Source organism: Leptonotus elevatus, chromosome 8 (assembly GCF_054856555.1).
Source record: "Leptonotus elevatus isolate MCC_2025b chromosome 8, RoL_Lele_1.0, whole genome shotgun sequence".
NCBI lineage: Eukaryota > Metazoa > Chordata > Actinopteri > Syngnathiformes > Syngnathidae > Leptonotus > Leptonotus elevatus.
In genome coordinates this window covers 6,166,783-6,192,935 of record NC_141246.1, presented here as the reverse complement: position 1 = coordinate 6,192,935, position 26,153 = coordinate 6,166,783, and the positions used below count along the sequence as shown (strand labels likewise).

Genomic DNA, 26,153 nt, shown 5'->3' with positions numbered 1-26,153 from the left:
TTACGTTTTTGAGGTTGCAGTAATTTCGTGTTTGGTGGGTGGTTAGTAACACATGAATTTAAGGGGAATGTAATGGTATTTGTTCTTTTATCTAAATGTGGCATTAAAAAAGGGAGATTGATAAAAAAGAAAACTAATAAAAACTAACAATCCTGCTCTAAAAAAAGGATTAAAATGAACAGGATTTGAAAAATAAAAAAATAAACAAAAGCTAATTTCAATGAATAATCAAAACTAAACTTAAAAAAAACATTTTTGTAAATGAAATAAATAAAAAACAAAGTTAAAATAAAACAACTGCAGGGTTCCAAATAAAAAGCTAACAGACTGAAACTACATTCTACGTTTACTAAACTACCATTTATGAGGTAATTATAATTATACCGATAATGTGCTTTGTTTTTGTCTTTGTCAATTAATTTTATACATTTTATACAATATTTTTTAAATCTTGCACACAAGAAATAACCCATTTAAAAAAACTAAAAGTGATACCAAAGATGATAAACTAAAATGAAACATTTTCTAAAAATAAGCAAATAAAACTAATTAAAATGAACTGAATTTAAAATACAAAAGACACAAATGAGATCAAAACTAACTATAATGACAAATCCAAAATGTATAACCCTGATCGGTGCAGGTCTCAACTGGTCTTGACAGAAAATCCCCAGTCTGGCTAATCTGAGACGGAAACAAGACCAAGACCAGTCCAAGTTAAAACCGAGACCTTCAAAATGTGGTCTGGAGTGTTACAACATGACTCACAAATCAGTGTACGACTTCACTGCGGTTAGGGTTCGGGTTAGTACATTGACATGACGGTACATTTTGTGACAAAATGCGGCCGTTGATTTAGTCAAGGTTGTGAAACCCTGATCGGCATCATCATCGTTTGACATGGGCGGCAATCGGGCCTCAAAATGGTCGTTTCTCAGTACTATGTTGCTGCAAACTTTTGCTGCTCACTGGCGTGCGTCTGGGCCAGCTCCTCCAGCAGGCGCGAGACGTTGCGGGCTCCTAATGGTTTGATTTGCCCGGCACTAGTTGGATCGATGCGGCTGTTTACAGTTTCTCCCTCTCCTCATCCCTTTTGTCTTTTTTCTAATTTAGTGTTCCCAAACCATGGACAGGGGTGTGAGTGTTGCGTGCTGCGCTTGCATCTTCGCCCTCCTCCCCGCTCTCCATCACTGTCCATTGATGTTCCATCCGACCCCCCCCCGCTTCCCTCGCCCCCTCCTCTATCTCCCCTCTTCCCCGCTTTCTTCCGTCTTCCTCGCTCTTCTTTGCCTTGGAAGGAGAGCTGCAAGCCTCCACACTTCTGGACAAGACTGATGGCTCGTCAATAGCATTAGCCAGCATTGCAGACCTCACTGGTGTAGAACTAAATCAATGACGCCCAGAAGAAAAAAAAAAAAATAGATTTGGGGGTGTATTTGCAGGAGAAAATGATCTTAAAGTTTACTTTTAGTTATTTTTTTGGATTGGAAAAATGGGAATGTTAATTCATATGGAATACCTCAGGGATTAAACCTGTGACATTTAATCATATTCCTCAGTTTGTCTTCTAAATTGTCGTTCTTTGTCATCAAATTTTAATCAGTTACAATCAATTACGGTTGTCCCGGATGGAAATTGCCACTCAATATAGTCATTGGGTGCCATGGTGTGTGTGTGTGTGTGTGTTACACTGGATTAAATGTCGCAAATTGGTAAATGACTATTAACAACAAAATTGCGACAACATTTGATTAAATTGAGAATGAGACTGTTTTTAATACTTTATTTTTCTGCAGCAACAGAATATTGTAGTTTTAGATCCTTGTTTCTAAATGTAAAAAAAATATTTAAAGAAATATAAATAATTACAAAATATTGATCACTTTGAGTCATTATTGTCTGTTGACAAGTTTATTAAACGGAAAATTTAAAAATGTCAGCAGCCATTTTTAAAAGCTTTAAAAACTTGCCATGTATGGAAATTGACAGCAGCTTTCAATGTGGTGACTGGATGGTTCGTGTTTATACAGAAGTAAATGGCACAATTGTTAACATCAGTTAATATTGACCCTAACTTCATAAAAACATATTTTGTTAAAATTCTAAATGATGTTACTTTGAAGCAAGTCGTTTTATTGCATTTTTCTTGACAAATTGTATAGAAAGTTTAAAGCCTGCCTACTCCGAGCTTCGCGATCAACCGTTCAGTTCAATTGATCAATCAACTGAACTGTCGCGCTGTGTGCAAGGTCGGCAATTCGTTTTCAGGAGTGGACAATGGTCGGCCACTTGTGTTGCTGCAATTCAAAGTTTCAATTAGCATGGCATGGCACACGAGGATTCATACCAAAAGGAAATAAGGTTTTGCATTTTAAGCCTAAGTGACATAAGACATATGCCTTTCTTGACAATTGCACCATGATTTTGTAGTTCAATGATTATTATTATTTTTTAAATATAATAAATTAAAATAAAAAAGCTAGACCCAAACTTCAAGTCAATTTGCCTAACAGTTTGACTGTAAATAAATATCATCAATTTAGCTTTCCTAATTGCATTTAAAATGTGCCAGTTATATTTAGATATAATAACGATTACAGACTCTTAACAGTTTCAATTGAAGTTATTCTTTGCTATTTCCCTCCTCCGATGTCCATCCTGCTAATTTGCAAATACCAGCAGCGGCGTTGCCTCATGCCGCTTAGCCTTTTATTAACTCTTTTAATCTAATCGTCCACTAATTGGTCAAGATAGCCCGTTCCCCGAGGACTTTTATCTTTCGGTAATTAAAGGGCCTTGGAAAACCTGCTGAAATATCACACTCTGATTGACACCTTCGTGCGTGTACTTTTTGTGCAGCAAATGAGATGCGGTGACAAAATGCCAGTGACTGATAAATCTTTAATATAAAAATTGTACAAGAATTCTGATACAAATTACAAGAGGTATTTGGACAAAATATGAATAAAATTCCATTTACATCCCAAAACCCTTATGCATTTTATGCAAAGAAAAAAAAACAAAAAAAAACATGGACAGTTATGATACAGAAACAAACAAAAAGAGAATTATTTTTTGGGAACGAATGAGGACCACTTTCTCTCTCCCCCCCCCCCCCCTCTAGTCTGCAAAAAACAGGAAACACCTTCTTAGGTAACTTTTGCAGTGTTGACGAGGCTTCTAAAAATCACCATTTTCTTCCCGGCAAAGCACATACACAGTAATACATCCTGCTTTGCCTTGCCGCGTCACTGTGACACTTTTGAAGACGTATACGCAGGTCCTCAAGTGCACTACCTAAAAACGCTAAAGTATGATTGGCACAAAACATCAGCAATATGAATTTACAACATTTTTATTATTATTATTATTTTTTAAGACCGTTGACATTTTCACAGGTTCCAGTTCAAATTAAGACAGGCTTAAAAGGAAAAGGATGAAGCATCTATACAAACCGACTTTGTGTGTCTAAATCTGTGATCCTGCGTGAGCTACATTAACACTCGCTCAATGGCGTGAAAACAGTGATGAGATTTCTTCGTTCGTGGAATTTACAGACTAAAAGATAATAATTGAATCCAAAGGATTCATTTGGACCGGCGGTGTAGTTACTGTAGATTTCGGCATTGTCAAACCACATTTACGCTAAGTTCCCGTAAGGTTCGGGTCGCCACGGTATAAATTATAACAATGGAACCTCGATTCAATGAACAGTAAATAGTTTCCTAGCTAAAAAGACTAACAGTAGACTTGAGCAGGCTATAAGGGGTTAATGTGGCGGCCATGTTGGCAGTGGCGACTGTCCCCATCAAAAGTAATGGAAAGCATGGACATTAGCGTAGCTTAGCGTGTTGTATCTACCTATTCATATCTACTGTTGAGTCATGTACACGTCTCTCTAACATGTTAATTTTGGTACAGTACATAGTTGTTGTTTTTTTGTAAAGTTCTTATCTATGGTATCGAATTGTAACAAAGGTGAAAATAGAAAGTGCTAACATTGTAGCTCATGAACGCAGCCACATCCTCCCATTATTAAGCACCAACACGGTAAGTTTGGATCATTTTTTCAAACCGTTTACAATAATTTGGCACTCTACTGAGCATATTCAGGTGATGAAACAAGTACAAAATAAATAATTTTGTACTGTATTGGGTGTTTTTAGGCCGACGAAAAGAAGTGCTTTGATGTAACGGACAATTAGCTCTCACGGACAACAACTTTCCACGTTTAAACCGAGGTTCCAGTTTATCGTGTGGTAAAATGGATTTGTTTTCTTCACTGTGTGCGAGTTCTGTAGGTTAGGTTAAGTGAATGATTGTTAGATGATGATAATGATTAGTGACGATATGAGGTGTTTAGCTCATCCCTACCCTAACGAACCTAATGAAAGAAAGTTGAAAAACAGGATGTTATGATTTGTAGATGTTCAGAAAATGGGATTTAGATTAACAGTAAATTGCTAGCTTACCCGCGCCACTCTTATGAGGACAAGCACTATATGAAATGGATGAAAATGCATACCGTACTGCACTGAACCAAAATGTAGTTTGAACTAAGCCTGTTAGTTCTTGAGCTGCGTTTCCCGATCATTTTAACTGAAGGTGTCTAGCAACATAGAGGTCATGTGTTGAGAAAAAAAAAAAGAGACAGATATGACCCTGATTGGGCTAAGCAACATGAATAATTATGTCTAGGGGTGTGGTTCTCGCCAATAAAAGACGATTTGATACGTTGGGGGGTGCGATACGATTCAAGGATGTTTCATTTTAAAAGTGTAAGGATTCAATTCATTAGATTTCCGAGTAGATTTGATACAGCTCCGTTTGGGAGGGTGTAATGGAAAAGGTTTCTCGTTTCCTTTAGAAATTGCAATTTTTTTCAGGTTGTAAGGGCTTTTTTGTTTGAAATGATATTTACGTGTTTTGCAATCATAGTTTGTGGTATGGATTAAAACTTCTAATATAGGTCATTCTAAATATTTTGGGGTTTCGTCAATTACTTGCGGTGTTTACGTACTATGAAACAAATGGGTAGGAGGTGTTGTAAATACTGTACATATACCAGCATGTAACACTGCATATTCCGTCCTTCTATGTGTAGCACCAAGTCAAGTATGACAAAAAAAAAAAAGAAGAGATTGTTGAATAGTAACACATGACATTGCTCAGACACTGTTGAAACCAGGAGAAAGGAACTCTTTTTTTTTTTTTTCAAATAAAAATAAAAAGGAAAAAAATACTGGACTTAACTAACGCATCTCCACCCACCAATAAATACCCCGTTCCCTTGGCTACTTGGACCACTGGATGCAATTGTACCATAAGACAGTTGTGTAAGTGTTGTTGTTTTTTGTTTTGTTTTCACAGATTTGCAACCGATGTGACAGCAAAATGATTTTTAAGACTCAAGTGCATCATACCAATCGAATGGGGTTTTAAGTACATTGTAGTGAAAGAGCTTTTTGTGGTAGCTTGGTCACAGTGGAGGGACTATTTTGTTCCGACTCCATTGGGTGAAGACAGTTTGACACTGTTCAATTAGCCCTCCTTTTTTTGTTGCTAAAGCGGGGTCCACACATACCAATTTTTTTAAACACCTTTACCAATTATTTGGACTACTGTTTGTTGACCACACACCTAAGGATGTGCCATCATAAGTAGTGAACAGGTTTAACATTTACAATTGTTGCTCCTCCACAAAATTACTCTTAACCCACCTGACACCACGGGGTAATCACTCAGAATAATCTGGAAGAGAATTTGATCAGAATAGTAGAAGGCATACCGTGAACCTCAGCTATTAGCGGTTTGGCACTCGCAGGTTCACAGATAAAAAAAACAAAAAAAAACAAACATTTTTTTTATATTGGAGGGGGGATCTTTTTTTTCTTATTTCCACCCCATTTTTCACGGAAAACGCATATTGCATGTTTAACTCATTCACTCAGAGCCATTTTCACTGAAGCAACCCCCTTCGCTCCCAGTTGTTTTACTGGATTTTGATTGATCCATTTTTGTAAGGCCCACAGAATATTGTGTTCTATTGCTATAAAAACATGGAACCTACCAAAAGAAAAAGTAGTTATTTTGGTAGGTTCCATGTTTTTAAAAACATGGAACCTACCAAAAGAAAAAGTAGTTATTTTGGTAGGTTCCATGTTTTTTTTAGCAATAGAACACAATATTCTGTGGGCCTTGCAAAATCGATATCTCTTCTTTCACCAGGAAAAAAAAAGTATATTTCTATCTGTTTCCGTTTTGCAGCAATTAGCATTAGATTATAGCTAAGTTTCATTATTATTCACATATCTGCTTAAAACAGTGGCGAAAAGAGCTTGTTGCAACATGGCCCTGGTTGATCTCTTATACTCTGCTGCCACCTGCTGGCCGTTTTTGTAATAACTACCATTGTTTCAACCGCCCTGCGATTGGCTGGCAACCAGTTCAGGGAGTACCCTGTGCCTACTGCCCGAAGCCAGCTGGGATGGGCTCCAGCAACTCCTGCGACCCTTGTGAGGACTAAGCGGTTAAGAAAATGGATGGATGTTTCAATCGTTCTCTTCAGTTCAGAGGCCGCATCAAAGCCTTCTGCATGCTCTAGCATTAAAAAAACAAACAGAAAAATACGTATAAATACGTCTTTGGGGCACTGGTAATATTTAAAATAGAACATATTTATACATTTTTAGGAGCACATGAGTTAAGGTAGTATCTCACTGAGCGGCGAAGACTTAGGAGTGTTTGTGAACATGGGGAATTATGTTTTTTTCCCCGCAAGGGTTAATTGTAGGTCACAAATAGTTTTAATGGTTGCAAGCACTTTTTCTTGTCGCCATAAATTTTTTAAAAAACTTTATTGTTGCAGTGACTAGAAAAAACGTTTGCAACCATTGAAAATATTTACGAACGTCTGGCGAACGACTTAGCGACCTTGAACGAACCCTGATGAAAAACTACCATTCACTATATTCGCAAGCCTTCACCGCTGAGTGACATATGAAGCTTTATCAATGTATTTTTTTTAAATAATTTTTGGGGATCCTAAATATATATATAAATATATTTTTTTCCCAGTGAATTTAAATGGCTGTAAATACGCAGATTTTTGCTATTCCATCAATGAGTGGTTTCCATGAAAAATGGGGGTTGGCTTCCAAAAATCGAACCAAAACAAACAAAATATCAAAACATTTTCAATAATGAAAAAAATGGGATAGGTGAATGCACAGGTGCCAAACTGTACACATGCAGGGGTCCCACTGTACTTCAATTATTGGTATGCGTGCACCCTGCTTAAGTGACGGCAACTGATTAGGGGAATTGCCTCTTTTTAAAAACCTTTTATTTTTTTTTTATATTTGGCCTTGTGCAAAATGAAAACTGGCGCGCGTGTATGTTAATGTTTATCATCCAACAACACATCTCTTCACTCACCATTGCAAAAAAGTCCTCACTTCTACTAATATTACACATCCCCTCGTATAGATGCAAAGTGCAAAAAACTGAATCGCATACTAATAAAGCTCATAAACATGAAAGGGAGAAAAGAGGAAAACAAATCAATCAAAAACACAGAATGATATCAGTGTAGGAGCCTCAAAGAGCATGCCGGCTACCTCTGAATATCCAAGTAATTCACATGATATTCTCTTTTTTTTTTTTCCATTTTCCCCCTCTGTAGTGATAAAATGACTCAAGATAGTTAAGATGCTACCTCTTTCTCGCCTTTAGCTGGAAGTATTGTACTGGACTGTAACATAAAACCAAAAGCGAGAGAAGTAAAAAAAAAGAAAAAGAAAAAAGAAGAAGAAACAAACGACCATCAACACAAGTCTTTTACACCAAAAATCCTCTCGGGGACATTATTTACAAATGAAGCCGTCATGCTTTTTTTCGCCGTTTTAAGGGGTCGGTCATTTAAAAGCTATCATTACACAAATACAACAGAGTTTTTTTCCCCCTCAATACTATCTTGTCTGCAGGCAACGTCACAAATAAGAGGTTTGATAGATTCTTTGGAGATAAAACGAGGGGAAGAGAAGAGGTTTATCAAACTCCAACCGAACAAAACTAAGACGGTCCCCCCCCCCCCCCCCCCCCCCCCATAAAGCATGAAGTCCTCGCTCGAGTCATTCTGAAAGGATGAAGAGTCAAGTTTTCGTAAAACAGGCGGAAGCGGCGCTGGAGGAGGATTTGGAGGAAGTTCAGCCTATGAGTGTGGCAAAGGGCATGTTCTTGTGCAGGTTCGGGTTCTGCGAGTGTCTGTTGCGGCTGCGCACGGAGCTGAAGACCATGTTGCAGCCGGCCACCTTGCACTTGTGCATCTCGCGCAGGTGCACCGTCTTGTAGTGCACGCGCAGCGTCCCCTTGTTGCTGTACATTTTCTGGCAGATGTTGCACACGATGCCGGCGCCGCCCCCGTTCGCCGACGAAAGGCGGAACGGCGATTCCGAGCGCGCCCGTTGTCCGCTGGTTTCTCCGCTTTGGTCCCCGCGCCCGTCATCGCAGTCCTCCCCTTCGCTGTTGCCCTCCTCCTCGTCCTCCTCGTCCTCCTCCAGGTCATCCAATAGGATGCCTTCGTCGCTGCCCTCGTCCGACTCGTGCGAGGAGTGGATGCTGCCGCCGGACTGGACGATGGACGCGGCGCTGAGGTCCAGGACCACGTAGTCGTCCGGCCCACCTCGGGGGAAGCCGCGGTGGTGGTGGTGGTGGTGGTGGTGGTTTTTCATGTCATGGTGGAGAGGGTGCTTAGGGTAATCGTTGCCAATGGGGGAATGCTCGGCGCGCATCAAGGCGGCGGCGGCGGCGGGCCCGAAGCCTCGGAAAGCCATCTCGCCCATCGGGTCCATGGGGTTCAAAGCCATGTGTTGGTGGTGCCCGGCGTAAATCTTGGCCAGTATCTCGGCTCGGAGGTCCTTGGGCAGTGGCGTCAGTTGGGGGTCCAGGACGATGTCGTCCAGCTCTTTGGTCAGCAGTTTGCGGTGCAGGTTAATGTTGGAGCTGTGCCTGATGCAAAAAAAAAAAAACACGTTGTAATGAGTATGAGTATGAATCGTCCTTATTTGGCCATGCAGTTACTTTGTCGTGCACGTGAATGAGTATAAACGGGGAGTCCTCGAGTTACAGACAAGTTCCATTCATACGCTGGCGACGTAACCCACTTAAGTCGCATTTCACCATTAAAGTGGATATTTACATCAAAAATACTTTGTACAGTAATTTTAAAAAAACATATTCGCGTGAGCCGGAAGATGCCGGAACCAAAATTTCGTGTTTCCGCACGGACGTCCATTGCTGACGGACAGCAAAGCGGACCTAAACACGGAAATGTGACGCACCTGATGGCAAGTTGACCTGCTCGATGGACGTCTGTTGCTGGAGGTAACAACAACACAACTTTAAATAACTTTAAAATGGCCTGATTACTGTGGGAAATTGAAGGCGCTAGCAGACAAGGGCACGGGCATCGTAAATTCGAAACGACAACATCTTTTTTCATTATATATCAAATATTGTATTTTATTTGAAATATTATTATTTGACCTATATATAATCTCATACACGATACATATGCATTTGGATAATTAGAGAACCTTCCGCCTAATGCATGCCTTACTCCAAATAGTTCCCTGCTCCTGTCTGACTGTATATACAGTCGAATTGTGTTCCCTTCTCACCCTGCAGCTCTTCTCAGACAGCGCGAGAGCAAGAGAGCATCCTGCCAGTGTTTACTGCTGTCAGCATGTCTGCACAAATCCAATAGAGTGTGACTCAATTAAATAGTCGGGGCATATTGAATGGGAGTTTATCAATTGATTCGAGCCGCCGTAATGTGATAATGGAGGGGGAACTGGATAGCGTATTAGCACCAGGCCCCGGCAGCATGTATTCATGTCACTCTGGCTTTAATTAAGTTCAACATTAAGATTTTTGTTGTTTTTACAATGCAAGGTGTCATATAACGTGCTCGATATGACAGAAAGTCCCATGCGGATGCCAGGATGGGATTATTAAGCTTTTTTTTTTTTTTTAAGTAAGCATACAAGCCATGCCAAAAGGGTGCAAATGCCTTCAAAATCAATTATTTTTGCTTTGCCTTCACGATTCGCCAGGCTTTATGAGGGGTGAAACACATACTTGTCACAATACAAAAGTGCATCAGACAGAAAAGCCCAGGCCCACCATAACCATAACACCTTTACATGTAAGGGAGTTCCATGCAGGGAGGTGACAAATCAAAGCAAAATCCTTATCAAAAAAAAAAAAAAAAAAAAAAAAAGATGGGCACATACTGTATGGAGTCACAATGGATCGGTAGAGCTTACCAGCAGTGGCAGGGTTGGTGCAGTCAAAAAGGGTCCCTTTCCTTTAATTATTTACTTCCCTATCCGACATTGTCCTGCAAGAGGTAGAAATACATTCATTTGAGGGACCCTTTTCCGTCAAGCGGGCAAGCGCGAGCCCGTCCACTCGAGCATCGTCAGCATCAAGGAAGAAGGGCTAAATTGATGGGAAGGCTTACTGGAATGTGTGTATGTGGGACAATGTGGCACTTCCAGACAGTACAAACGAGGGCATGAATGCTTTTGTTGGATCTGATAGTGAGGCCGCACTCGTTTTTTAGCTCAGTGCCAAAATCTGGATCGGAATTTACAATGTACACGTGTACAAGTGGATTTTGTGTGTCCAAAAAGCCACCAATTTGGCGTTGTGTTTTTTTGTTTTTGTCCAAAGCCTGAAGATGAAGATGCTGTTGATGATGCTCGGGTAGGCGGGCCCTAATTTTGGATTTGAAAGACAACAACACCTTCACTGCTAATAAGCTCTAAGTGAGTCTGTAGTAACCCATTCAAAAAAGCTTAAACACCATATTATATGTTGAAAGAAAATCACAAAAAAATATATAAGCATATCATCACGTATTAGGGCCACACTGGTAAATTGTCTCAGTTTTACAAAAAAAAGTAAAAAGTCATGATATTATGAGAGAGAAGTTAGAATTGTAAAATTTACACGACTATTCATTCCTGTATTATGTTGCCTTTTTCTTAAAGTTAAAAAATACAACTAAGCTCATAAAATAATTTTTTTCCCCTCAATTGTGCAATATTCCAGACCAAAAATGATTGAAAAATAGCACTCTCTAAATATAAACAAAACTATATGTCCCCCCCTAAGTATAAACCCACCTCCCTTAAAAAAAAAGAAAAACAATGACTTTCTTCAAAATAGTTTGCTCAATTCTCACAGTACATTTTCTCTTAATACTACGAATGACTAGGTTAGTAATATTTAGATTATAAATACACAAATACATACAGAAATCTTCAGATCAGAATACAGTTTGTTTACTAAATAAGAAATGGCATATTTAATCGAATAATTTTTTTTATTTTTTTCTGAATAGAAAATATAACTTTTTTCTTAAATAAAGAAAATAAATTTTTGAAATTAAAAAAATAAACAAATAAAAAAATGATGTTTTTCCAATTAAAAATATATATGTATATTGTTTGCAAATTAAAAAAAAAATCTAAAGAAAAATACGATTTTAAAACAAAGGGCAACTTGATTCTCATAATGCAAATTTTCCCCCCCAAATGTGGCCCTGATAAAAATGAATGGATTAATACTATTCAGACCATAAAAACACACAGAGCTACAGTAAAATTTTCTGATCGTGTAAAAAAAAAGAAAAAAGAAGTAATAATAAAATCAGAATCCACATGCACGCACAATAGTCATAGTGCACTAATCTCCTCATTTATCAGATTTAGACTTTCTGCCCACATGTCCCGCCCCCTCCATAGCTCTGATTAGCTCACTTCCGAATTCGCCTCTCTTCCTCCCTCTGTCTTCTTCTTTTTTTTGGACTATGCAGAGGAGGAGGAGGACAAAGACGAGCGGAACATCTTCACCTGTCCTACCCCGGCGTTAATCATCTTTTAAGCTCATCTCGATTGTGTCCGACACCGACCCGCTTCTTTGTTTTTGCTGTCGTTTGGGCTTTATTATGAGGTTTGGCTACAAGTGGGAGGACGTGCATTTTATTGATATTTATCGTCTCCCTCCGCTGGTTTTCACCGCCGCGCCATCTCTGCTGAAAAGCTACGAGTTAAGTCTCACGTGTGACTTGGAACGCTCGGGATGACGCCTACTTCCTGATAAGATTCATTTAGATCCTCACAATACATCACAAATTGTATTTAATGGGAACTATTCTAATGCCCAAGAGAGTTAAAATAATGGTGTCCAATGGTGTTGTCAGTTTCACTTCGGGGTGTACTCACTTTTGTTGCCAGGGGGGTTTATTTTTTTCGTGACACCTTTTATAACAAATATAAAAGACAATGCAATAAAGAACAGACAGACTGTGAAGGAGCGGTTGCAGGGGCCCTCACATCCAGTCAGGGGACTTGCCGGAGCTGGGGAGGATGAGGGGGTGAAGAGTGGGCGTACTCTCCAACATAATTAACCTTCACTCTAGCTCCGTTAGCGCCGGCCCTGCCGCAACAAGGGACTACGCCGCCGGCGCGCTACAGCGTGAAAAGAACAGGTTCAAGTACCTAAGCGAAGGCTAAAAATACGCTAAATTAAAATGAGATGAATAACTGGTGTCTCGATTAACGGGTCTAATAATGATGGCGGGTTTGCTGCACTTAATCACGCGGCGTCCTCTTTCAACTCCCTGCGGTAAATAGGCCATCTTTTTTAGCTCAGTGGAGGGCGGGGGAAACGTCCTCCTCTCCATAACTTAACGCTTGCATCGCTTGCTGATTTGCATTTTAACACTGATTTTCAACGTGCGGTACCTTTAGTCGAAAGAATCACTGCCTAAGCACAGTTCAGTTGTATTTAACTTTTCAATTGAGTACATTTGTGTTTAATCTTAAAGAACTGTTAGTTATTTTAATTGGATTGCTATTTGAAAATCATGTTTGCTTCCAATTATTTCTCTAGTAATGTTGCAAACAAGTATTTGGACAACAATTCAAAATATCGTAATCAGGTGTAAAATAAATAAATAAATACAAATTGGGGCGGAAAATGTCAGGTTTTCAAGAAAAGGTTGTAATGGGATTGTACGAGAAATTTAAGTGAATTTCAGAATTTCTACTGACACATCAGGCACAACAATATTACGCAATTTTTATGTGAAAAATACTCGCATAATTGTCATAATTATTTTACTTTAAATGTAATTACATTCATAGTGAAACTTTTTTTTTTTATAAGTTGCTTAAAAAAAAGTTACATTGTTTTAGTAGCACCCATCAACATTTAAAATTCAGTGTTTACTGGTTTTATTCTTGTAATATTACCTTACATAACTTTATATAATTCTGTTGTGCAGTGAGTGCTGCTGTTTTGGTTAGCAACAGAGTTCAAATGGCTTTAACAGCTTATTTGTGTGTGAAGAATAGTGAGTGAATTATTATTTTTTTAGTAACTATACTTTCTTTTTCTTTTTTTTTTTACCTCTATTTGGGGCGATCTTCAAATAAAGGACACATTATGAACGACTATTTGAGGAAATACGATAATCTGAGCGCACACATACAGTCACTGTGCTTGTTCCACAAACTGATAATAGCCTAATACTTTACCGACACTACTTCCATATTACAGATTTTAAATAGCAGCATGAATATGAAACCTAACATGCAGGCAAGTGGACCTTTTATATTAATTGCCGAGGCGGAGCAGGAGAAACGAGTGCCAATTAGTTGTTATTGCCACACAATTGGCTGTAAATAAAATTAGCAGGGAGAAGAATGGAACCTGATTTATCTCCGTTAAAAGTAATAACAGGCATTGTTATGTCAACATTTCCTAATCTCTTCGGACTTAAATGGCTTTTATGAAAACAAGCGCATCGCGTTGCCTTTTTATTGCCGCCGTTAACGCTGAAACGTGCATTATGTCATTAGCGCGGTATCAAGGGACGGAGACGATGAGAGCCAGAATATTCCTCATTTTTTACCGCTCTTTTGGATAATATGTCCCATATGTTCTCGGGAATTTATCCCCCACTGAGAACATAGAATGGCCATATTTTTAAGGGATAAAGGCTTGTCAGTCAGCAATTGTTCTTTAAAAAATAAATGATTTCTTGATAGTTTAAAGCATCAGACTAGCATACAGAGCGAACAAAGAGGGTTCAGGTGCCGTTTACATGTCATTTTTAACTTCTGTCCATTTATTTACATGACAACCTCATTTTAGAGCCTGAAAACCGTGTCTGATTGGAATTTGGATTACTGAAAACTTAGTTTGAAAATGGAAAAAGCAGTATCATTTAAAAAACATGTTTTATCTTGTTTTGGGAAAATGTTAAAATATGACCATGTCAACTATGCTATTAGGTCAGTGATATCACAACTACACTACTCAGTTACCACTGCACGTATAAAAAAAAAAAAAAATCATATTTATAGCCAAGAAATGTTTTCCTACAAATATCGACTTTGATTATGTTTGAACTACTGCATTAAGCTGGCAAACCGGTCAAACTATGCAAAACAGCAAAAATCCCATATTTGTGCTTCACTATTCACAAATTCAAACTTTAATCAGAAAAACTCCAGTTGTCACCTTGTTGGTGCTTTTTCTGAAACACCCCAGATGGCAATGTGTTACAGTAAAGATATGTTGAAAGATGACTGAGAGACAAGTTTTTAATGTCATATGACTAAGTCATTCATTTTTAAGGGCAATGATGTAAGATGATTCTGAAATGATATTAAACTGTTTTGAGATCACCGTTATATATATAATATATTTCATGGCATGGTTCATCCTTGGTTAGACCGTTCCTAAAGACTTAACCAAATAGTAGAGAACACTGCAAACTGTTTTTTTTCCCATCTTGACACAAACCTAACCTCCTTTATCTATTCTTTATAAATAAACAAACAATATGTGTCCCTCCTTATCAGGTGACGCCTGACGTCAACAAAACACCCAAAAGGTAAGTCCCCCACCCCCCCTAGATACTGGTTTGTATTCCGTTCACGGGTGTGCACTCGCCTGAGGCAACAGCGATGCGCGCAGCACTTTCCACATGCAATATGGCCCGGCCCTGCTCTCCCCCGTGCCGCTACCATCGACATGCTGTATTTTTGAAGCAGGGCGGGGGACCGGTACGTGTTAACAAACCCGGGTCTCGGCTCGCCTTCCCGCGACGTGCTAATAAATGCAGCGGTTTGACTAACAGCTGTCAATGTTAATGCATGCACCTTCCACCTCTGCGCGACAAGGCAAGGAGGAGAGAGGGCAGGTAAACAAAACTGCAGCTGGAGGCTCGACGGCCGCGGAGTGTTACCGTGTATGTGTATTTCATGCTGACACCTGCCTCTTCTGAACTTGGGGAGCAGATGTCACGGAATCAAGTTTATTCATTTATTTATTTATTTTTATATCTTCTACGTACTACCAGGCGATATAATATGCAGGTGAATTGAATGTGGCTTCTTCCGGGATGCTATTCAATAAGAACGGCGCTGTTCTCTTTGACCCGTTGACATTTTAAGGCATCAAACTTTCTGGTCCTGGAATGCTAAGCAACTGGTTTCTTTGTAAAAAGACCTTGACAAAGATCATACCCGTGACCTTACAATAAAGTAACCCTCAAGCACTAACCTGTCTCGACTCCGCCGGGAAGGGAACGCAGCGTTGCAGCCGGCCACAGTACACACGTGCATCTCTTTGAGGTGTACGTTCTTGTAGTGCAGTTTCATGCTGTAGGAGCTTTTGAAGCTCTTCTTGCACACGTAGCAGATCTTGGGGTCCGGACTCGAGCGCGGGTCTCCGTCGGGCGATTGGGAAGTGGGGAACTTGGGCGGGCTGGCGCCGTAGCCCATCGAGGAGATGAAGCTCCCGTGCAGGGCGGCCATGCTAGCGGCGGCGGCCGCTGCTGCCGCCATGCCTCCGTTGTAGAGGCCGTACTGGCTCATACAGAACATGTCGTAAGTGGGGTCGTTAAGTTCTTCCTTGACCTTGATAGATTCCTGGTGAGGGGATGGCGATAGTTGACCCTTGCCTTCAATGTCTTTCCTCAAATGACCTTCTTCGCGGCCATCGTCGTCGTGTTTCTGCTGTTCCTCCACATCCATCATCTCGTCCCGGTAATAGATCTTGGAGTCTGAGGTTTCCGACTCGTTCTCAAAGTCTCTTTCGTGGTCTTGGTCCTCAGAGGTGTAGCTGTCCATACAGCGTAGGTCGCTTGAGCCTCGGAGCTCACCCCTGCTGTCACTGCCAGCTCCCTCCCGGCATTCGTCTTCGCTTTGTCTCATCATGCCACGCAGAGTTATGCCGGGGCTCATCTCATCTTGGGAAGGGGACTGCTGCCCGCTACCACCGCTGTGGTTCCCTGTGCCGCTGTTGTTGTTGCTGTTGTAGTTTCCGTTCATTTTGATGTGCGTGTTGTAAAGGAGCGGTGTGGAGTGGTGGTGGTGGTGGTGATTGTGGTTTATATGATCATCGTCATCCTCGTCTTTGTCCTCGTAGACATCCGCCACGTTGATTACCTCCTTCTCGATCTTCACGGGCATGCTGGATTTCCGAGGCTTTTTCTTGGGCATGGGGTCAGCAGGGCCCGTCGTGGCCTCCTGATTGCCACTGGACGTGTTCACACTATGAGACATTGCTCCCATCTCCGACATGTTATTATTGTGCGAAGCCACGGCGGCAGCCAGCATCTGTTGATGCTGGTCCATCAGTGTGGTACTGTTGGTGGTGGTGGGCAAAATGGGGCTTGTTTGTAGTGAAACCGGTGGACTAACTAGGTCTGCTGGGGTTAGTAGCGAACGATAGAACGGAGGCACAGGTTGTACTGGCTGCACAGACTTAAGAGAGGGGAACACCAGTGGGCTTTGCAGTGGGGAATGAAGCATAGGGTCCACTGGTGGAGTGGTGAAGCCCAGCGGCGGCCTGCCAGGACTGGTAAGTGTGAAGCCACCATTTTTGGTACTTGAGATGACTGGTGTACCAGAGTTGGAGTTGGAACGGATGAGGTCCTTGTCACGGTTATTGCGCAGCATGGGCATGTGCAGCCGCGGATTCGGGTTGGCGCTGTGACGGTTGCGGCTACGCAGGGAGCTGAAGACCATATTGCAGCCCTCGATGGTGCAGCGGTGCTTAATCTTTAAGTGCACCGCGTTGTAGTGTATCTTAAGTGTGCCTTTGTCGTAGAAGGTCTTGCCGCAAGAGTTGCAGCATACGCGGCCTTTACGAGGGGTGGAGGCCATGCGGCGCATGCGGTGCAATTTGGAGGAAAATGGAGTGTGAGTTATGCACTTGGAGTGCTCTTCCTTGACAAAGTGATGGTGAGCCTGGTGCTCGCTCAGTGCGCTGGGCTGCTGAGACTGGTTTTGGGACTGCTGTTGACCCTGCTGCTGTTGCTGCTGGCTCAGCTGTTGTTGAGCCAGCTGGAGGGATGGAGACGGTGAGACTGGGGATGCCCTGTTACTATGCTCTGTTTTGGGTTCTATGTTGTTGTTCATGGTACCGAGTGGCCCGCGGCTCGGACTTTGGCTGGTACGGAAGGGCGACATGGACACGTCTGACTCACTTGTCTCCACCTGTTCCACTTGGTTGGGCAAGCTAGGCTCCCGAAGCCGTAGAGCAGATTGTTCCATCGGCAGTCCGTTGGGGGGCAAACCCAGCATAGGGGCGGACACAGGGTTGATGTACTGGAAAGGTAGAAGGAAGGCTAAGCTGTTGGGGATATTCTCAAAATGGTGAATGCTAGATGGGCTGCTATTTTCTAAATGAGTGAGTAGTCCCGGGCTGCGCGTCCTGTTGTTGCTCTCAATGAACGTCCTAATCCCGGAGTCGGTCTTGGCGGAAGGAACAGTGACGGCCTGACCTTCCTTCTCCTGAATTGCCATCAGCTCCACGATGGATTTGGTCTCACCGAAGCGCAAGAACTGCTGCAGGGTGATGATCTCCTCTTCTCGGGACATGATGGTCCAACGGTCCAGCACCTTGCCTGCAGTATCCTGTGCACCCCAGAAGAGACAAAAGAGAAAAAAAAGCTTTATTGATTGAGCCTACCAGTCAATGATAAGATATTATATACTACTAAGAGCAGATGTTAGTAATTGGTGTAAAGCACAGGAGTGACAAGAAACTACCAGTTTTCTCTCATTTAGGCATTTATTTATATTCTATAAATCTGCCCTGAATTCAACGACTCCTTGGTTTAGAACAGAGATCCGTTTCTATGGTGGTGACATGACCCGGATATATACACAAGTCGTAGCAGTCACTGAACTACGCAAGTGCAGTAGTAAATTCATAATTAGAGTAAATATTTGTGTGAAAAATAGCTGTGCCTTCTTCATTAGTTTGTTGCACATTAATTATAACCTTGAAATATCATCATTCTCTATTGTCCTGAACCGAGGACCCGCGTATGCAACATAGGAATTGAAAGATTTTACATCACGCCTAAAGGGACATTCATCGCTGAACACTTTTGTGAAGGACGTGAACTCTCGTGTCCGACTCCCTCTATACAACACCGCACCTTGGGATCACCGCAACCGTGTGAACCAGGGGGAAATAGTCTAAGAGAGTTGATTGTGCCTTCGCTGTAATACAGGACATAAATACTGAATGACAAATGTGCATATGTTTGACATTTGCAATCGCTGCATTTATCTTCTGAACTGCTTGGGAAGGGCTTGAATTTCTCCAGTGGGACTTGGATAATATTCCAAATTGGAGATCCCATCCCTAGCTGGGAGATAACAAGCTTTCTCATTGTTAAACATCAGGATCTTGCGCAGGTCCTTGAAAAAGAATGCTGGCCAAGCCTTAGCAGTAGAGTATTTATCCGTGCTCTGTAATCTTAACAATTTAACACAATTATCAACTAATGCCTGTCTAACACAAATAGTGCACAGAAAGCTTCCTCTGAGAGCGGGCACAAGCGACATCTAGGGAATAAACACAAGCTCACGACAATTAGTCACATTGATATGAAAACATTCGATGCGTTCCTTGCTGCTGGCATCTATGAAAGATAAATGCCGACCATGGCGCACCAAAAGCTGGGAAAAAAATCAACATCACAAAGCACAAAGGGCCTGCAAGGAGAAAACAGAAGATAAATGTTTAAAGAGAGAAAGTGAAAGAGACACCGAGGAAGAAAAAAAAACTGAAAAATAAGTGTGAGGGGTTTGATTTCATGCCCTCAGATATGGGAGAGAAGTGGATTCTTCTGAGACCAAACATCAATAGTCACCAGGGTATTTGTTGTTAAATATACATTAAAAAACATTTTACACTTTCATTCTGTGTGCGCGCTGGAGTTTTTGCCTGGAGGTATGACTTTAAATTCTAGCCCAAGCCACTATTATTTCAAACTGCATGGCCATCTGGGCATAAGGGGCTTCTGTTGGATTTAATTGAAACGAAATAAAAAGGCAGCAAATCTCTTAAATCACTTTTTTTTTTTTATTCATGAGTGGTTATTTTTTAGTGTAGACAAAAGGAGTTGAGTGTTAATATTATATATAAAATGTATCAAATGTGACAATAATCAAGAATATAATCATGAATAGGAAGGTGAATCAAGAAATAGCACTAACTTAAAATGATAAGCAATAAGCATCTATCTGCAAGTAACAACAAAAAAGTATTTTTGTGAAATTAGTTTTTTTTTGCTATATGTTATACAAAAATAAAATAAAAAAACTCACATTTGGGATACATGCTTTTCATTTGGCTTTTCTACATATGAAAAAAAACAACTCAACTATCTGGCCTGCAAAACTCAAAATAATCCTACTTCCTGTTCATGGTGAAGTTACTAAACAAAACAAGATATCTACTTACTAACCCACTTTGAAAAATCCAGGCTTGAGCCCACTCAGTTAAGTCCACTTCCCCGCTTTAGCTCTGTAGCAAAACTGCCATTAGAAGCACTTTTTTACAAGTAGGCACTCATCTCCCAATTAGCTTAATGTGGCCCTCTTCCTTTCCTTCTCCTTTCCAGGCATGCCCCACCTCTCTACCAGTAAAATCTCATCAATCCTCCAACCCTCCCCCATGTCCCCCAGCGCTATGACATATTAGTCTGTCATTATGCGTCCCAGAATCCTATTGAACAATGCGGCTAAACCGCTGTTTGCCAGGTTAATGACTATTAGCAAATAATTACGACGGCCAAGACGATGGGGGGTACCCCGCTTTATCTGCTAGACAGCCCGCTGCTGTTAGTTTATTTTATCTGCCAGCCTCTATGTCGCTTAGAATTAATCTAGCGACGGCTGTATTTATTAATCTCTCTCGGCGGCTGCAGCGCATTCTTAATTCATGGCTGTCTCCATTACGGGGTTGGGGCTGAATGGTGTTTAGTGGGTTTGTGGCAGGGGGGTGGTGTTGGATGTGTTCACCTTGCAAATTGCTGACGACGACGATGAGCAAATGATGGCCTTGTCATGGGCCGGGGCACAACTGTCAGTTAAAACAAATCGGGCTACTCGCGCAATTAGCGGCGGCAGGCGTCGAGCTGTATTAGGATCCTCGGTGTGCGGCGATGTTAGGTTGCAAAGTGTGAAGGGATTAACAACATTACATGCATATGCCAGAAGTAATTACACATCAGACTCTGTGATTGGCTATTAGCTGCGGAAATTTTTGCCATTGCCCACAACGGAAGAAATGTTATCGTTTTAATGTAGTCGATCATGGATTGTTTTGAGTTATTACAATATTTGTGATGTATTTTGGTAGGAATATTTGACGTCTAATTTATACTCAGGACACTGAATCAATCGCAACTGGACTGCTGTGTTTGTCTTAAAAGGCATTTCACCTCTCTTGCGAGTAACCTTCATCAGATCATGCAGCAAGGCTAGTAGTCAAACCAATGCTTGTTGCATGAACTGATGACGTCTACTCAGATGAGAGGCGAAACAGCATTTTCGGAGACCAACAGACCTGTTCAGTTGTGATCAATTCAATGCTCTAAGAATGAAATGACCTGGATGAAAGAATATCCACATGTAACGTAGTTCAATGGCTGATTTAGCTCCGTTTTTGCTGTCACTTCTTCTAAACAATACAATTACGGCTACTTAGCTTTAACCTCACAAGCCCGATTGATCATTGTGATTTACTCAAGGGAGTTCTTCACATTATCAATCTGGAGCTTCCCTCGGCAGATCCGTTAGGGAAAGGAGGGACTGTACAATACTTTAAGCTGATTGGACGATGCAGCATCTTTGCACAATTACTTTGACCAATCAAGGCAACGGAATAAAATGTCGTCTTGGGTTCTCGTCTTAGGTGGAAAAAAAAGCATGAAGAAATTTACCAGATAAAAATGCACGAAGCGCCTCTCGCTGTTCAGCAAGAAAATGGCGTTTCTTGGTTTTATCCCGCCCTAAACAACGCTTGATGGGTCCGACCTAAGAAAGGTTGGTTGCAGACGTATCAGCGGGAGCGGTACAAGATGTATCCTCCGGAGTTTGGCGACTCACAAATACTGCAAGAATTCAGCTTGCTGGCAAGGTTAATTTAGTTTATAAAAAGCTAAATAAGTGTGATCAAGGGTGATGAACTCTTTGTCTTAGCTCATCTTCAAAACAACTTGAATAGGGGACCCGTGATAAGCAGCGTTTTGTACTAAAACCTATCTAGATATTTGGATTTCGAAACACGTTTCCATTGGTTGTCTACGTTGGATGTCAATGTAATTTTAACAGAACCTGCAGGAATACGGAGAATCTCATTATGTTAAAAAATCAGTGGACTTGAGATGACACCAAGTACAGTTCCACAGCAACAAGGGCGGTTGGACTGATTACGTTAGGGACGTGGGGTTTCTCACAATGGCAAAGTGAAGCATGGGAACCGCATTGATTCACCAATCACCTTGCAGTGGATGCGATCTCCATCCAGCCCCGAGGGAAGCCACATTGATTTCCAGCCCTGCTCTAAGATCCAGTTTCTTAAAAAAAAAAACATCGCTGTATCCCTGTGTTCGTCACTTCAAGGAAGGTTAAGCAGAAGTTCCTTGTGATCTGAGAAGGTCTTGAACCTTGCCTCTTCCCTTTTTCCATATTCCCGTCTGTCTCCCCACCCCGTCTCGGGGCCGTATGAATAATGGAGAGGATCGAGTGGCGAGCGAGGTGCCACGGGGGATGGTTTCACACAAAGCTCACTGCCTGCAGCCATCACATCAGAGGCCAAGAGCTCCCAAGACGCGTACCGTTCCCCCATTGGCTCCCTCGTCGCGGGTCAGAGGTGAGCAGTGAGCAAGTAGCTTCTGCTTCTTCCTCTGTGATGGGCCGCTGGGAAATCAGTAGCTGTGTCCAGACGTGGGTGGAGGACATTTGTAAGAATCAGAGAGGTTAAAATTTGCACTGTGTGATCATGCTAAATAGCTCGTTCAAGAGATGCACATCAGAGGCTTTTGACCTCACGTCTACCTTGCATGGATGCTGCTCTGCAACTGCACCATGGTCTTTGTCCTTTTGTTTTACTGCTGCCAAAACAATGGTTTACACCAACAGAAAAAAAAACATAGAAAGGCGCACAAAAGTCTGCATTAGATTGCAGTAATGTATGATTCCCAGCTGTCTTCTATTACTCAAACACAAAAATACAAATAGAAAACTTTTGTCGCCTATCTCAGACCCTTTTCGCAAGTTTTGTGCAAGGGTCAATAACAGCTTTTTGTAGCTTTTTGCATTGGTATGCCAACTACTTTCTGTGCAAGACATTGTGCCATGGTGAACTGTTTCGCTTGATGGAAAAATGATGAAATTGTCAACAACAACAAAAAGACCATGGTTTTCATTGTGCTGAGGCTGAGCCGACTATACTGGTTGAGAAGAAGCCGTGGGGCGATTTCACTCCTCACTGACACCAACCAGCAGGCCTCGCCGTTCAACCTGATTTAACTCATGGCTGTGGTTAAAAATTCATGGCTGTGTGTTAGTTGTTAACGTGCTAAAGGCACACCAATCGACTAGAGGAAGATTTATTGTCCAGTTGCAGACTGTGAAGGGAGGGGGTGGTGGATTTCACCACTGAAGGATAAGTCACGCTCGATCCTTTCCCATTATCCAGGTGGCCTCAGGTAAACTTTTTTTCCCCTGTGTATGCTCCCACTGAGTTGTCTTTTTTCATTATCTGTAACAGAAAGTAAATCTGTCATTTGGGGAAAAAAATACAAAGATTTCCTAACCCCTGATTCATCTAACCCCTCTGACCTCAGCCTCGCTTTTTTTTTGTTCTTGAGCCATCTTTAAAAAGTGGAAAGGACAGTCGTTTGGACACAGCCCAGCATGGATGCAGATGGACAGCACATGGAAGCCATTTAAGGCTCCGGTGTGCAACAAGAACAGAGCAATCCCTCAGAGTTCAGAACCTCTGCCGAACCCGCCAGCGACTTCCAATGGGAGTGGTGTCTGCTCTGAACTATTGATTGGCTCTTTTTACAAAGCCACGTTAGCTCGACTAGCCCAGCTGCTCACCCTACACAAAACTCAGTGGACCTCACGCTGAGCCAGAGGGAACGCCTCAGAGAATAAGAAGAGAGGTGGAATGATAGGAGCAGTCATTTAATTGAGGATGATTCGTGTGATGTGCCGAGTTCTGGCTAGGTCTGTCGCGGGGGTCTGCGAGACAGATGTGGGGGCCGCCGCTGCCGAGCCTTGGGGGGGAGCAACGAGGCGGCTAAGGAATGGTGGCTGACAACCTGCTTTTCTCCCCCACTATCCTGGGATCGCATTTCCTTTGTTCTGATTACTACTTTGGCGAAATTTCAGTTTTTCAACCTGATTGTCACATGATTGGATGTTTTATGCGACATGGTTACATGCACAAGTACTACTTATTTACATATTTTTATCCAACAGTATTTGGTGACTTGCAGTGCATTGCTTCTTTATATTTGTACCAACTTCCCAAAAAAGCAACTTCTGTCCAAAGGAAATAGAATTGAGCCCTCTGAAGTAAAACCCTCACACATTTAGAGTTCTTGGCATTCCTTGTGTGGAGAGCGCACGAGAGGCAAAGAGAATAAGCTAATGGACTCTTTACTTAATGTGATCAGAGCCGTTATTGACATGCTGCCAGGAAGATGCAAGACCATTAACTGGAGCCTCTCTCTCTCTCTCTCTCTCTCTCTCTCTTTCTTTGTGGTAGCCAACCCCACAGTCTACCGCCCCCCTTTCACTTTCACTCCCACCAGTATTTCACACCCTCAGCCGGCTCACATCCAAAAGGGCCACAAGGGGTCGGGGTGCCCCAAAGGAGCACGTGTCTGTCACATTAACTAGCAGTCGGCCTTATAGAATGCTGGTGTAAATTAGATATGTGTTAAAGGGATTCCTGATGTAACAACAAGGGTATTGATAAAATGCTGCAGCAAAGCTCCAGCTTCACTAGGTAGCTTCATGACAGTGCTGGAAACATATTTGGACATTCTCTCATGAGTGTAAGAGTGATTAACATATTTACACAGATTGGGCCTTGTTTGTTTTCCCTCCCTCGTTTCCTCATGTTTTAGTTTTTTCCATTGAAGAAATTTCGCTAATTAGCGAACCGCCAGGCTTCCCCTTCTGTCTCCCTCAGTTGGCCATCGTTGTTATTTTTCGTGGTTCTCGGACGGGTTGTGACTGTGAAAACAAATTCCTTGCGTGATTTTACATACTTGGCCAGTAAATCTGATTCTTATTAATAAGTTAAGAAATTACTAATTGACTACTTAAAATTTTGGGGTAAAAATTCAATATACAGACTTATTTTTCCACTTATTGATAACATTATGATTATTTATAATACATTAATGTCTTTCAAAATATAGGTGACATTGCCAGTAAAATGCATGCTATTTGTATGTATAGCATGTATATGCACACATCTCAGGTGGAAAAAACGGTGTACTCAAAAATGGCTAAAACAGTACATACTGTATTATAAATTACTTTTTTTTGTATGTTTATACTCTTCAATAGACAATAGACGTACTGAAATGACTTAAAGATATAATCACAGCTGAATTTAGAGCAGGAAAAACAAAAATAAAGATTTTAATTCATTTTAGAGAATATTACTGATATCATTAGAAAATATTCATATTTTATATGTATTGTGTCTTAAACAATTACTTAACTTATTCAAACCCAAAAATGGGTAAACATGTTTTTTAATACTTTGTCCTTCACTACCAAAAACGTATTTACATATTTTTTCCCGTGTTTTTTTGAACGTTTGTTTTATACAAGAGCATACAGAAGGCTTTGATGCAGCTTCTGACATGAAGAGGTGGCTTTAAGCAATGGTAGTTATTACAAATAAATAAATAAATGGCTAGCAGGTGGCAGCATAGCATAATAGATCAGCCAGGGCCGTGCTCATACGTTTTTTTTTTCCTGATGAATGAAGATGTGGGCATTGCAAAATCAGTCAAAATCCAGTAAAATAGCCGGGAGCGAAGGGGGTTGCTTTTGTTGAGAGTAGCAAAATAGTAGGTCACTATAATGGTAATTGTAATAGTACAAATGCATGAGTCCATTTAAAAAAAAATAAAAAATCCTGTTAGCACTGTGCAGGCTTACAACACTGATATTCACCCCCCCCCCCCACTCCCCCACAAATCCAAAATTATTGTAACATTATTCTTATCAGATGGAGGTTTTAGCTCAAGTTTTACTTGCGTCTCTAATGACCAAATGTTCGCTGTATTTTTAAACCTCTTCCCTTGAATGTGTGCCTGGCACGCAGCTTGGCTCATCCATCTTGGGAGGGCGGAGGCGGCGTAACGTACACGGCGTGCTGGAACACATCAACCCCTGTGGCCGGCCGGCTCGGAGGTTACTGTCGGCGTGTTTAATGCGATCATGCGGCCACGGCAGGAAGTGGCGCTGGGGTCTCTCTCGTCCGCCGTCGCGTGTTCCGAATACGGTGATTACTAGCTGCAAAAATAAACAGCCGTACCATCTGGCGCTACGTCCTGTACGGTAACTTACACGGCGAGAAAGGCTGTGGACCATCAAAATGTACAGAATGGAGACGCGTCACGGGAAAGACACGCTGCTTTGACTCACGTCTGCGCGTGTAAAGTTATCCCGGAGAGGAATTTATTCTGTAATTCTGATTTTAAAAAAAATGATCAAGGCGAAGGA

At 41.5% G+C, this 26,153-nt stretch overlaps 1 protein-coding gene across 5 annotated transcripts in view; it reads right to left on the bottom strand.

Moving 5' to 3' along the window:
- Positions 1–8,103: 8,103 nt before the first annotated feature.
- Positions 8,104–26,153, bottom strand: part of bnc2 (basonuclin zinc finger protein 2) — a 192,082-nt gene continuing 174,032 nt past the window's right edge. For 4 of the 5 annotated variants that reach the window (XM_086083796.1, XM_086083797.1, XM_086083799.1 and 1 more), the window contains 2 exons: positions 15,646–18,005; positions 8,104–9,009 (listed from right to left, as the gene is read on the bottom strand). In XM_086083796.1, the coding sequence (XP_085939922.1) occupies positions 8,208–9,009; positions 15,646–18,005 (3,162 nt within the window). In that variant the 3' untranslated portion in view covers positions 8,104–8,207. Of the gene's footprint in view, positions 9,010–10,328; positions 10,403–15,645; positions 18,006–26,153 lie in introns of all 5 variants that reach the window. The other variant, XM_086083801.1, reaches the window with a different exon arrangement.